The sequence below is a fragment of the Centroberyx affinis genome, unplaced genomic scaffold (genome assembly GCF_046629955.1).
Source record: "Centroberyx affinis isolate AG114_WGS23_722 - 3 ecotype Tasmania unplaced genomic scaffold, CSIRO-AGI_Caff_v1 ptg004558l_1, whole genome shotgun sequence".
NCBI lineage: Eukaryota > Metazoa > Chordata > Actinopteri > Beryciformes > Berycidae > Centroberyx > Centroberyx affinis.
Window position 1 is genome coordinate 2,501 of NW_027282186.1, and position 12,745 is coordinate 15,245.

Consider the following 12,745-nt stretch of genomic DNA (forward strand, 5'->3'; position numbering starts at 1 on the left):
GGAGGAGCTCTGCAGGTGGAACTGCTGAGTCAGTATTGGCACGCACACACACACACACACACACACACACACACACACACACACACACACACACACACACACACACACACACACACACACACACACACACACACACACACACACACACACTGTAACAGTCTGAGGCACAGAGAGACACTGATTCACAACAATCAGACTGTTGTTACATCTGTCTGCCTCACTGTGTGTGTGTGTGTGTTACAGTATGTGTGTGTGTGTGTGTGTGTGTGTGTGTGTGTGTGTGTGTGTGTAACAGTGTGTGTGTATGTGTGTGTGTGTTACAGTGTGTGTGTAACAGTGTGTGTGTGTGTGTGTGTGTGTGTGTTTTACCTGACAGGAAGGCCAGTTTCTTCTTCAGGATGGGGAGCATGGTGGTCGCTTCCATGGTAACGCTGGACATCTACACACACACACACACACAAACACACACACACACACACACACACACACACACACACACACACACACACACACACACAATCAATAATTATTATAAATATTGGTGATTATGTGTCATCACTCATGTTTTCAAACCAAATGTCCAGTAACTACAGGTCCAGACACTAGCCCACAGGTCCAGACACTAGTCCACCGGTCCAGACACTAGCCCACAGGTCCAGACACTAGCCCACAGGTCCAGACACTAGCCCACCGGTCCAGACACGAGCCCACAGGTCCAGACACTAGCCCACAGGTCCAGACACTAGCCCACCGGTCCAGACACTAGCCCACCGGTCCAGACACTAGTCCACAGGTCCAGACACTAGTCCACAGGTCCAGGCACTAGCCCACCGGTCCAGACACTAGCCCACAGGTCCAGACACTAGTCCACAGGTCCAGACACTAGTCCACAGGTCCAGACACTAGCCCACCGGTCCAGACACTAGCCCACCGGTCCAGACACTAGCCCACAGGTCCAGACACTAGCCCACCGGTCCAGACACGAGCCCACAGGTCCAGACACTAGTCCACCGGTCCAGACACTAGCCCACCGGTCCAGACACTAGCCCACAGGTCCAGACACTAGCCCACCGGTCCAGACACTAGCCCACAGGTCCAGACACTAGTCCACAGGTCCAGACACTAGCCCACAGGTCCAGACACTAGCCCACCGGTCCAGACACTAGTCCACCGGTCCAGACACTAGTCCACCGGTCCAGACACTAGTCCACCGGTCCAGACACTAGCCCACAGGTCCAGACACTAGTCCACAGGTCCAGACACTAGCCCACAGGTCCAGACACTAGCCCACCGGTCCAGACACTAGCCCACAGGTCCAGACACTGGCCACTCTACAGTCTATAGATCAGAATAAGTAATGCCAACTGAAGATAATATAGAAATAATAAGATCTGACCAGATTAACAGGTTTGAACCTCTCTTCACTGAGAGATACACCGGCAACTCTAAGGGGCAACCAACAACTCTGAGGGGCAACCAACAACTCTGAGGGGCAACCAGCAACCAGGGGCAACATTCCAGCAGCTGGAGAGCAGAGCTGCAGCTGAAGCTCAGCAGACTGCAGGTTCAGTCCAGACTGACTGCCTGGTCCTGGTCTGCCTGAAACCTGCAGACCGACACACTCCACCTCCTGGGCCAGGTATCAACAGGCATTCTGGGTAATCAGATCGTTATTACAAAACTCCAGGTGGAAACCCAAGACAAACGAAGACCTGATCATCCAGACTCCAGACTCTGGAGGTCAGAAGTGTGTTTGGACTCATGCAGTGAGACTACAGGGACTGAGAGGAAACTTCACTCCAGCTGAAACCAGTACCAGACACAGCTCCCAGTATGAACTGTGAACCTGTCTGTCTGTCTGCCTGCCTGTCTGCCTGTCTGTCTGCCTGCCTGTCTGTCTGTCTGTCTGCCTGTCTGTCTGTCTGCCTGCCTGTCTGCCTGCCTGTCTGTCTGTCTGCCTGCCTGTCTGCCTGTCTGTCTGCCTGTCTGTCTGGTAGAAACTCTGTACAGACTCTTCTTCATGTATTGTAAAATAAACAAATGTATGTGTTTCTAGTTTTATATCAAACCCATCACTTTTATTAACTTCATGCTGTAAGTTCAACCAATAAAACCTCAGAAAACACAACAGACTGGTGTGTGTGTGAGTTTGTGTGTGTGTGTGTGTGTGTGTGTGTGTGTGTGTGTGAGTTTGTGTGTGTGTGTGTGTGTGTGTGAGTTTGTGTGTGTGTGTGTGTCTTTCCATGTCTGAAGGAACTGGAGGAAGGGTTTTGTTTTGAAGTTTGTCCCTCACAGCTCACTGTAGTCCAGTCAGCGTCACCACAGTGATCCGTGATGACAAACATCACTGCAACACAGGACCAGGACCAGGTCCAGGTCCAGGTCCAGGACGAGGCCAAGGACCAAGTCCAGGTCCAGGTCCAGGTGCATGAAGCTGTTTAAGACCAGTCTGTTTCTATAGCAACCAGTCGGCCTCACTGTCAGAAGTTTAAATACTGAAGCTGTTTCTTTGGTTTTTGGAAAGAAGAAGAAGAAGAAGAGAGAGAGACTTCAGAGAGAGAGAGAGAGACATTAGAGATCTACAGCAACCAGGAGGCAGCAGGACCAGGTCAGTATGAGAGTCTGCAGCTGGTCTGAGCTCAGGTCACGTGTCAGTCTCAGACCGGGTCTATCTTTAAGCAACTGGCCCCAGATACAGAAATATAATAACTCCTGTAGTGACGTCACAGCAGCAGCGGTGTGATGGATCTGTGTTCCCCTCGGGGTCCGGACCGGTCGGACCGGTCTCGTGTGTGTGTGTGTGTGTGTGTGTGTGTGTGTGTGTGTGTGTGTGTGTGTGTGTGTGTGTTGGAGTGAAGCAGACAAAGCGGCTGCAGCTGCTGCGGGGCCGCGTGACGGTATTACTGTTATTAATGTTATTATTATGGATCAGAGTCTGCACGCGGGACTGCAGCAGCACGGCTCGGTTCGGTTCGGCTCGGCTCGGTTCGGCTCGGCTGCAGAGGAACAGACACAATGACCTACATTCACTGACTCAACACACTGCTGCTCAGAACTACTCAACACCGCAGTATCGATGACCTCAGCATTAATAACCTCATTAATAATAACCACAGTATTAATAAGCTCTGTATCGATCACCTCGGTATCAGAAGCGGGTTTCTTACCTCTGGCAGTTAAATCTGCTGCATTACTGTCCCGATCTTTCCCTCTGCCTTCCTCCTCCTCCTCCTCTTCTCCTCCTTCTTCTCCTTTTTCTTCTTCTTCTCCTCCTCGCAGATCCTCCTCCTCCTCCTCCTCCTCTTCCTCGCTACAGATAATAATCTATAATCGATATTCAGGTCTGAAGTTAGACAGTGAATCTCTGCTCGGGATCGGAACAGTTGTTGAGACGCAGAGAAAGGGAGGGAGGCTCTGTGCGGACCTGAGTGAAGCCAGCCAGAATACAAAAAAAAGGACTTCCGGTAAAGTAACTTCCAAAATAAAAGCCTCGTCGTCACGTGCTGCAGCTTTCCTCTGAGGAACACAAAGAGCCGCGGGGAGCTGAAGCAGCCGCGAGCTCCATGTTCAGTTAAATTATCCCGCTGATTATTTTGAAATGATTTTGTTCTCTCGGTACTAAATTATTCTTTATTTTTTCCAAAAGCGACAAGTTCAACCGTTTTATTTTGACGGCGGAGACGCCCGGTTTCCTGTATGACGCTGTCTAACTTGACGCAGCTGAGGATCTGTTTCCGGGGCGGGGCCACAGCTGGAGAAGCCCCGCCCCTAAACCGGTTCAGACCGCTGGGGCGTTCAAAGACCCTCGGAAACTGGATGCTGGAAATCTCCAACTCCATGTTCAGATTTCTGTTGAGGAAGAATTCGGTTTCAGATCAACATTCATATTCATCCTCACACTGACGGGGGAAGTGAGTCATAACTGAGATAATATATATTTTTTTTTTATACTTTATTTTTTCTGTTTTATAACACAGTGAACTCAGTTACATTGGATGATGTTCATAGGGGTTGTTGGAATGGTTCACTCTCATTCACATTCACTTTTGTGGTTCACAGTTGCGTTCACTATAGTTTCAGCTGTCAGACTCTCGTGTCCCGTTCAGTCCGGTCTCTCCTCCCCTTTCTTTCTGTAATCTGAGACTGAATGTCATACGTTCCATACAGTATGTGCTGTTTACAATATCTATCCACTGGTTCAGGCTGGGAGGCTCTTTAAGGAGCCAGCGTCTTGTAATTGTCTTCTTCTTCTTGCTACCATGAGAATTTTTAGTAAATATTTGTCTCTGATATCCAGTTCCTTAGATATGTTTCTAAGTAGAGAGAGAGACAAGTGATCAATATCAAATCCTAATAACTGAGATAATATTGGAAAAAAAAAATCTCACTTGATGAAGAAAAATGTGCCGAATTTCCTTTGGTGGAGGCCAGCACAGCAGCTCAGTGCAGAGAACCAGCAGAAACCAGCAGGAACCAGGAGAAACCAGGAGAAACCTAGCAGAAACCATGATAAAACCAGCAGAAACCAGCAGAAACCAGGAGAAACCAGCAGAAACCAGGAGAAACCAGGAGAAACCTAGCAGAAACCATGATAAAACCAGCAGAAACCAGCAGAAACCAGGAGAAACCAGGAGAAACCCAGCAGAAACCAGCAGGAACCAGCAGAAACCAGGAGAAACCAGGAGAAACCAGGAGAAACCCAGCAGAAACCATGATAAAACCAGCAGAAACCAGCAGAAACCAGGAGAAACCAGCAGAAACCAGGAGAAACCAGGAGAAACCTAGCAGAAACCATGATAAAACCAGCAGAAACCAGCAGAAACCAGGAGAAACCAGCAGAAACCAGGAGAAACCAGGAGAAACCTAGCAGAAACCATGATAAAACCAGCAGAAACCAGCAGAAACCAGGAGAAACCAGGAGAAACCCAGCAGAAACCAGCAGGAACCAGCAGAAACCAGGAGAAACCAGGAGAAACCAGGAGAAACCAGGAGAAACCAGGAGAAACCAGCAGAAAGCAGCAGAAACCAGGAGAAAGCCAGCAGAAACCAGCAGAAACCAGCAGAAACCAGGAGAAACCAGGAGAAACCCAGCAGAAACCAGGAGAAAGCCAGCAGAAACCAGCAGAAACCAGGAGAAACCCAGCAGAAACCAGCAGAAACCAGCAGAAACCAGGAGAAACCAGCAGAAGGCCAGCAGAAACAAGCAGAAACCAGGAGAAACCAGCAGAAACCAGCAGAAACCAGGAGAAACCAGGAGAAACCAGGAGAAACCCAGCAGAAACCAGTAGAAGCCAGCAGAAACCAGGAGAAACCAGGAGAAACCAGCAGAAAGAACAGAACAGACGGTGGAACCTGCAGACAGAACCAGGACTTCAGGTGAAGTGAAGTGTGTTTCTTTGTCACACACACACACACACACACACACACACACACACACACACACTCACACACACACACACACACACACACACACACACAGGAACACATATTCACAAAGATGAACAGAGACTTAAAATAAAAATAAGAATCAATTAAAATAGAAAAGGATGAAGGAAATAAAAAAGCATAAGAACATAATGCTGTAGAGCAAAGTGACTCCATGTGACATAAAGAGTTCAGCCTTTTTTAGATTTCTGTTGTTTTCTTGTTTCCATGGAGATGAAGACGCTACAGGGCCAGTCAGCAGAATCCCAGCTGACTCATTTGTCTGTCTCAGGTTTCCCAGCAGGCCCTGAACGCCTCGCTGCAGCTGCGGCGCTGTGACGTCGGTCTGTTTCTCCCGGTCACGTGACGCCCTCTGCTGGACAGCCCGCGAGCGGCAGGTTCCTAAAGTCACTTTGAGGGAAAATCGTCCGAAACATCAAATATCAAATATATCAAATATCTAAAAAAAAAAAAAAAAAAAAAAAAAAGACTGGCGCAGGAACAAAAGGAGACTTTTATAAATCTTTAATCAGCATAAGTTTAGGTAAAATATCGTTTAACTAATAACACGATGAATTAAAATAAGTTAGAATAGAACAGTATAGAATAGAATAGAATAGAACTTTATTGTCCAGCCAAGGCAGGAAAATCGTCTGTTTCTACATATTTACCTGCTTCTGATATGAAAAATCAGTTCAGTTTTGTTAGGTGTTAATACACAGGCTGGTCTATAAATATGTGTCATTTTGCATGTAGGCAGTAAGTCGTGTATCACAGACCATTTGGGCTGATAATCAATAATTGTCATTTACTGATTTATCAACTGGACAGAAATAAAATGAAAGTAGCATGAGTTTATAATCTATAGATGAGACTGACCCTGCATTCCAAATCGCATACTTTTTCTTTTTACTACACTACGTACTACATCTGCCCTTAGAAAGTATGTACTGTGCATGTAGTAGGCAGACAATTGGGACATACTATTTCGTCATCACATTGCGTCTTGAACTTTGACCCTCTTGCTTATATATCCGTCGCAGTAATACGGTTGCAGTTTGTTTGTTTTGTTTTTTTCTCTCTCTGGCGGCTCAGCATGCGGCTCAGTCGAAGTGACGTGTCTTCCGCTGCGCAGAGGATTGTGGGTCAGAATAGCCAAAAAAGCATGCTGGCCTGCATACTGCAAAATTGGACCGGATGTAGTCGGGCATCCGGGTATTTTCTGGCAAACTGCATTGACATGCATGAATTGGGACATGCTAAATCTTTTTCTGGCATACTAAATAGTATGGAAGTATGGGTATTGGAACGCACCCTGAGTGTTCTGTGGCTCCGGGAAGCTTCACTTCCTGGAAGCAGCAAAGTCAGGAGGTCAAAGGTCACAGTCTGTCCTCAGTCAGATGACAGCGCATCTTAAAATATGAATCTCTGTATTTCAGCTTGACCTAAATCTTGAAGTAGAAAACATTCCTTCTAACCGTCTGTTTATATTTATATTCTACTGATAATCAACATTAACCTGAAGAGACAAAACAGAACAGACTGATGACTGACTGACTGACTGCTGATTCATACATGTGCAAGAAAAGTAGAATTTCCATGAAAATGTTACAATTTACAATTTCCCATGTGGCTTTTTAAAAAAAAAAAATTTATTAAACCTAATTATTTATTTTGTACTCTATTATTTTGATATATATATATATATATATATATTGTTTTAAATATGATTTAAGTTCTTTTCTCTGGTTCTACAATTGCCCATTGTTTAATGTTGTTATGTCTGTTTAAAAACCAAATAAAGTGTTGATCATAAAAAAAAAAAAAAAACAGTTTCCCATCTGGAGACACTTTTATCCAAAGCGACGTACACATGAGGTTTTAATAAACACAAGCAAGGATCTAGTGAGGAGAACAAGGAGAGTAAGAGCCATGAGATAAGATCTGCTCCAACAGGACAGAGGAGCCACGAGGCAGAGAGGCAGAGACAGAATTTATTTTTATTTTTTTTATTTTTATTTTTTTTTAGATTAGACAGTCCATCAGGTAAGTCAGGGTGTAAAGTCACACTGTTACGTTGAAACTAGTCAGTTTGACACTGAAGCTGAGTCTGTTTAGTTTCACCATGAGACTTCAGGTCCATCTGAACTAGTAGAGCGTAAACAGACCACTAACCAAAACATTGTTGCAGACAGTGACGTCTTCCCCTGCCGCACCGTTAATATAGAACATATTAATATAGAACCTGTTAATATAGAACCTGTTAATATAGAACCTGTTAATATAGAACCTGTTAATATAGAACCTGTTAATATAGAACATGTTAATATAGAACCTGTTAATATAGAACATGTTAATATAGAACATGTTAATATAGAACCTGTTAATATAGAACATGTTAATATAGAACATGTTAATATAGAACCTGTTAATATAGAACCTCCTTGATAGAACCTCCTTGGGCCGCACCTAGAGCTAAAATCAACGACTATCATCTAACCATGGCTACGCGATCGCAACAGAAAAAGATTAGAAACCTTGGAAATTTGCAAACCTCTACAAACACATCAACAAATAGGTACGTTATCGAGTATAAAGTAGACTGTAAGGATTCATGTTAGTTTGCCTCCTATACCAGTCTAGCCCAGATAGCAGCCTACAGCTAGGCTAGAATTAATATAACGTTAGACAACAAGTGACATCAAGCGGTTTAACCGTTATTTTCAACGGAGCAAAAGTTAGGCATTTCCCCCTCAGTAACCATTACTGATGGCTAAAGAAAGTTGTAGACTTGTTATTCGTCAGTTCAGTGATCTAAACTCATGTCCAAGATATAACTCAGTGGTTCCTCCTGTCCCCCCGCAGTGTTGTCGCTCTCCATACTACCTGAATGTCTGGAGCATCTCTCCTTAGCAAGTGAAGTGGAGCAATATTCACATCGGGAATGTAGCTTGTTACATCATCTGGGAGACTGAAATGATTATTGAAATATGCATGACAGACACGTGGAAACGTTATGAAATCGCTGTATAAAGTACGTATTCTGCATAGATGAATACAAATAATCACCCCAAGTGTCTATAATACTCTCTAATACTGGCTAACACCCAAGTCTGAACGCACCACCGGGGAAGCCTATAACATGAAGCCTAATCTAGACTCCGATGCTGTGTGCGTATCTCTGCTCGGGGAAAACAAAGCACGAGTATAAATCAAAATCATCATACGGTTCAAAATGATGTAATCCGTCATGGAGGACACGTTGCCGACATAAACTGCCCTGGATTTGTTCCTCCTGCTCCTCTAGCAAGTTAAAAATGTCTGTCAAATTGATGCCGTGCCAACTGTTATTTTACGGAGGACTTTACACCTAGTAGGAGGTCGTGTAGTTTTAAGTTGTAACTTAAGTCTACGTTGTAACTATTTCAGTTGGTGCAACCGTTAAAATTTTAGTAATGCGTAAACTCGGACTTAGTGAGACTTTACGTTCAAACTAGACTACGTTTGAACTTAAGTTCAGCTGGTGCAACTGGCTGCTGGTCTTTAGCCTTTTCTTAAGGATTGAGAGGGACTCTGTGGATCGAATGGAGTTTGCAGCATGTGGTTTGGAGCAGGAAGAAAAAGTGAAATAGATGAATCCACTTCTAGTGAAGTAAAGGTGCAACTGCTGTATGTTATGAACATAAACAAGCTGCCTACAATTCATTTTGTCCTCAAAACATGCTAACTTTGTTGAAATGTCTTTAGAAACCTCCCTTCTATTTTAGGCAATAAACAAAAATATGCTGTTTTAGTCAATAAATACAATGGCAGCCTTGGATAACACATTGCTGTGGTTTTGGTCTCGAATTGGACTCGTAGTTTTGCGGTCTCGGTCTCGACTCGGTCTCGACCCCCCTCGGTCTTGGTCTTGAATCGGACTCGATTCACCAATGACTCGATCTGGACTTGGACTCGACCAAGGCGGTCTCGACTACAGCCCTAGTTACAGCTAACGTCCAGGAAAAAACTCAGGCTGCTCATCGGGAGTGTTAGCTAACAAGCAGCAGGACCGGTCAGTCTGTCCACAGACAGATGATCACCATCCACTCTGCTATTCCCCGCTCACTGATAATAATAATAATAATAAACTTTATTTGTATAGCACCTTTCATGCAGCTCAAAGTGCTTTACAACAAAGAAATGACATGCACCAAGTGCTTCACATAAAACTTGATAATAATAGTGAAAATAAGATAAAGAATTGAATTGAATACATAGAATGCATCTTCACATGAAAACAGACATAGAATGAGCATAACATAAGATGGAAAATAAAACCCACTGAATAATAATAATAAAAATAAAGTTAAAAAATAGAGTACATAGAATGCATAAAATCAAGTGAAATACAACATTTTAAAAGAAGTGCAGCAGTGCATAAGCAGTGGTGGAAGAAGTACTCTGATCCTTTACTTCAGTAAAAGTACCAATACAGCAATGTAAAAATACTCCATTACAAGTAAAAGTCCTGCATGAAAAATCCTACTGAAGTAAAAGTACATAAGTATTAGCAGCAAAATGTAGTTAAAGTATTAAAGTGAAAGTAGTGGTTTGGTCCCTCTGACTGATATTTTATTATATATGACATCATTAGATTATTAATACTGAAGCATCAGTGTGTAAGCAGCATGTTACTGTTGTAGCTGCTGGAGGTGGAGCTAGTTTGAACTACTTTATATACAGTTAGCTAGTTTAGCCCGGTGGTTCCCGACCTAGGGGTCGGCCCCTCCAAAGGGTCACCGGATAAATCTGAGGGGTCGTGAGATGATTAATGGGAGAGGAAAGAAGAAAAAACAAAGTTCTGAAACACAAATCTGTTTTCAGTTTTTGGACTTTTTCTCTAATCTTTGATTTTTGCTGAAATATTGGATCATTTGAACATTTATTGAAATGAAACCATGTGAGGTTTAGAGGGAAAAATCACTATTTGGTGGAGCTGTTAACAACTCATAGACATCTGAAATGTGACCCGACTACACACTGCTTTCTGTAAGACGTCAAAAGCCAAAAAGGTTGGAAACCACTGGTTTCATCTTTAACAATGTGTTGTATTTTAAAAGCTTGTTATATTATCCATTGTGTCAAATCTCCATCTGAAAAGTAACTAAAGCTGTCAAATAAATGTAGTGGAGTAGAAAGTACAATATTTCCCTCTGAAATGTAGTGGAGTGGAAGTATAAAGTAGCATCAAATGGAAATACTCAAGTAAAGTACAAGTATCTCAAAATTATACTTAAGTACAGTACTTGAGTAAATGTACTTAGTTACTTTCCACCACTGTGCATAAGTGTGAAGCAAAGTGCAAAAAAGAGTTTGAGGCCTGTATCAGGAAAGTCAGAGCGAGTTAAAGGCTAAAGTGAAGAGAGAAGTTTTTCTTTTTCTTTTAAAAATATTTAGCGAGCTGCTTCCCTGATACCTGATATAGTTGAAGTCAACAACTTATCGCAAAAACGAATGAAAAGCTTTACTAGAAGGCACAGACAACTGATCCCTTTTCAATTCAACAAATTCACGTTGGTGATATCGAGCCGCACTTGTTACTCTGTTCTGTTGTTGCCTTCTTCCTGTTTCCCTTCTCACCACTAAAGCAGAGATAGATAAGTGTCTGATAGGTGTAAAGCACATCCACAGACACACTGAAGACAATCCTATGATTTCAGATTGCTGTAAGACTGTAGTTGAGGAAAACAAATCATATTGGATTTATTTTCAGTGCTGGTGTGTTTGTTCCTGACTCTCTTGTGGACTCGGTGGAACGCCACTGGAGGAAAGGGAATGTTGTGGAATGTTTAAAGCCATTTTTCTCACTTTTTACTTTTAGACACATAACAGATTAAAACGCTCAATCACAAATAAACATGTCAAATTTTCACCACATGAAGGGTTTTTGCAGGCCACCACACTTACAGTATATCACTACAATGCAGAGGGCTTGTCAAAGCAGTTTCAGTGCAATGTAGGGATCAAAATCCTGACTGAAACTGATTGAACAGATTATTGGTGGATAGGTATGCAGTGAGTTGAAGTGAAATAACGTTTTCAAGTATTTTAGCTAAAAAGTGGAGGTTAGAGATAGGTCTGTAGTTTGTAAGGACTTAAGGATCAAGGTTCGGCTTTTTAAGCAGCGGTCTGACTATTGCAGTTTTGAAGGCAGCTGCCTTCAAACTTCACCAGAGTTTCAACTGGCATGGGGGCGAGTAGATAATTTTCATTTTTAGGTGAACTATTCCTCTAAGATATTTGGCGTTGGCTCTGGCAGTGCCTCCCGTGCTGACACTACTGGCAAGGACTTGATTGCTGAGTGCAGTGCTCAGATCCGTTCAGCATCCACAGCACCCCCACCTGACTCATCTCAGCCTTCTACATCCAACAGCAGCAGCAGTGGGACAGACAGGTGAGGAAGATGACAACCTCTGGGACCTATTGGACAACAAAGTTGGAGAAACACAGAAGGTCCAGAGCTGATGCCACAGAGGAGGTTCAGCCTTATGTGTACCAGATCTGAGCAGAACAAATGGCCCTCTGGAGTTCTGGGTCAGACACCAGACCATCCACCCTCACCTGTTCCATCTGGCAAAGAAGTATCTGTCCATACCAGCGATGTCTGTGAGAGCAACCTGCCTGTGAGAGAATATTCTCCAAAGCAGGAGAAATTCTCAGCAAATAAAGAAAATGCCAAAACACTTTTGTTTTCCTCAATAAAAATATCTGATAACACTCCTTTCCTCATCTGGCCCCAGTCACACAAGCACTCCCCATCACAGAATTTCCTATTTCATACATGACTTTCATACACATTTATTTCATATACAAATTAAGTTTATTTCATACACAAATGACAGTATAAGCGTATAAATGCCTTGTTATTTATGAAAATCTACAAATGGAACATAAATATTGAATATAAGCTATTGTCACACATACTTTATTTATACACAAATGATGAAAATGATAAAATACAACCAGTTATTTATGAAGGTCTACATAAATTCAGGTCTGTGCATCATCCATTGTAGAATGAAATCTATCTTGTCAATTTACATTTACAGCCGTATGACTGAAATCAGCAAAGGAAAAGGACCCAAAAGGACCCACATAACACCTTATCCAATATACAACATTCAGGATGAATTACATTTTAAGCACAGACCGTAAAGACTCTGTAAAAATGCAGTGACAGCAAACATAAATTCAGCCTGTGTGTGAGCTGGCTGTCAGTGTTTAGATCAGAATGGACCAGCAGCCACCAGTCTAATACCGGTAAGTTCCACCACCTGTT

At 43.1% G+C, this 12,745-nt stretch overlaps 1 protein-coding gene across 1 annotated transcript in view; it reads right to left on the reverse strand.

Moving 5' to 3' along the window:
* The window catches only part of sestd1 (SEC14 and spectrin domains 1), a gene marked incomplete at its 3' end in the record, with an annotated part of 5,342 nt that extends 2,047 nt beyond the window's left edge, over positions 1-3,295 (reverse strand). Inside the window, exons 1-2 of the mRNA XM_071544405.1 lie at positions 3,168-3,295; positions 370-439 (exon numbers count right to left, since the gene is read on the reverse strand). Coding sequence (XP_071400506.1) covers positions 370-439 — 70 coding nt within the window. The remainder of the gene's footprint in view (positions 1-369; positions 440-3,167) is intronic.
* Between the last annotated feature and the right edge of the window lie 9,450 nt (positions 3,296-12,745).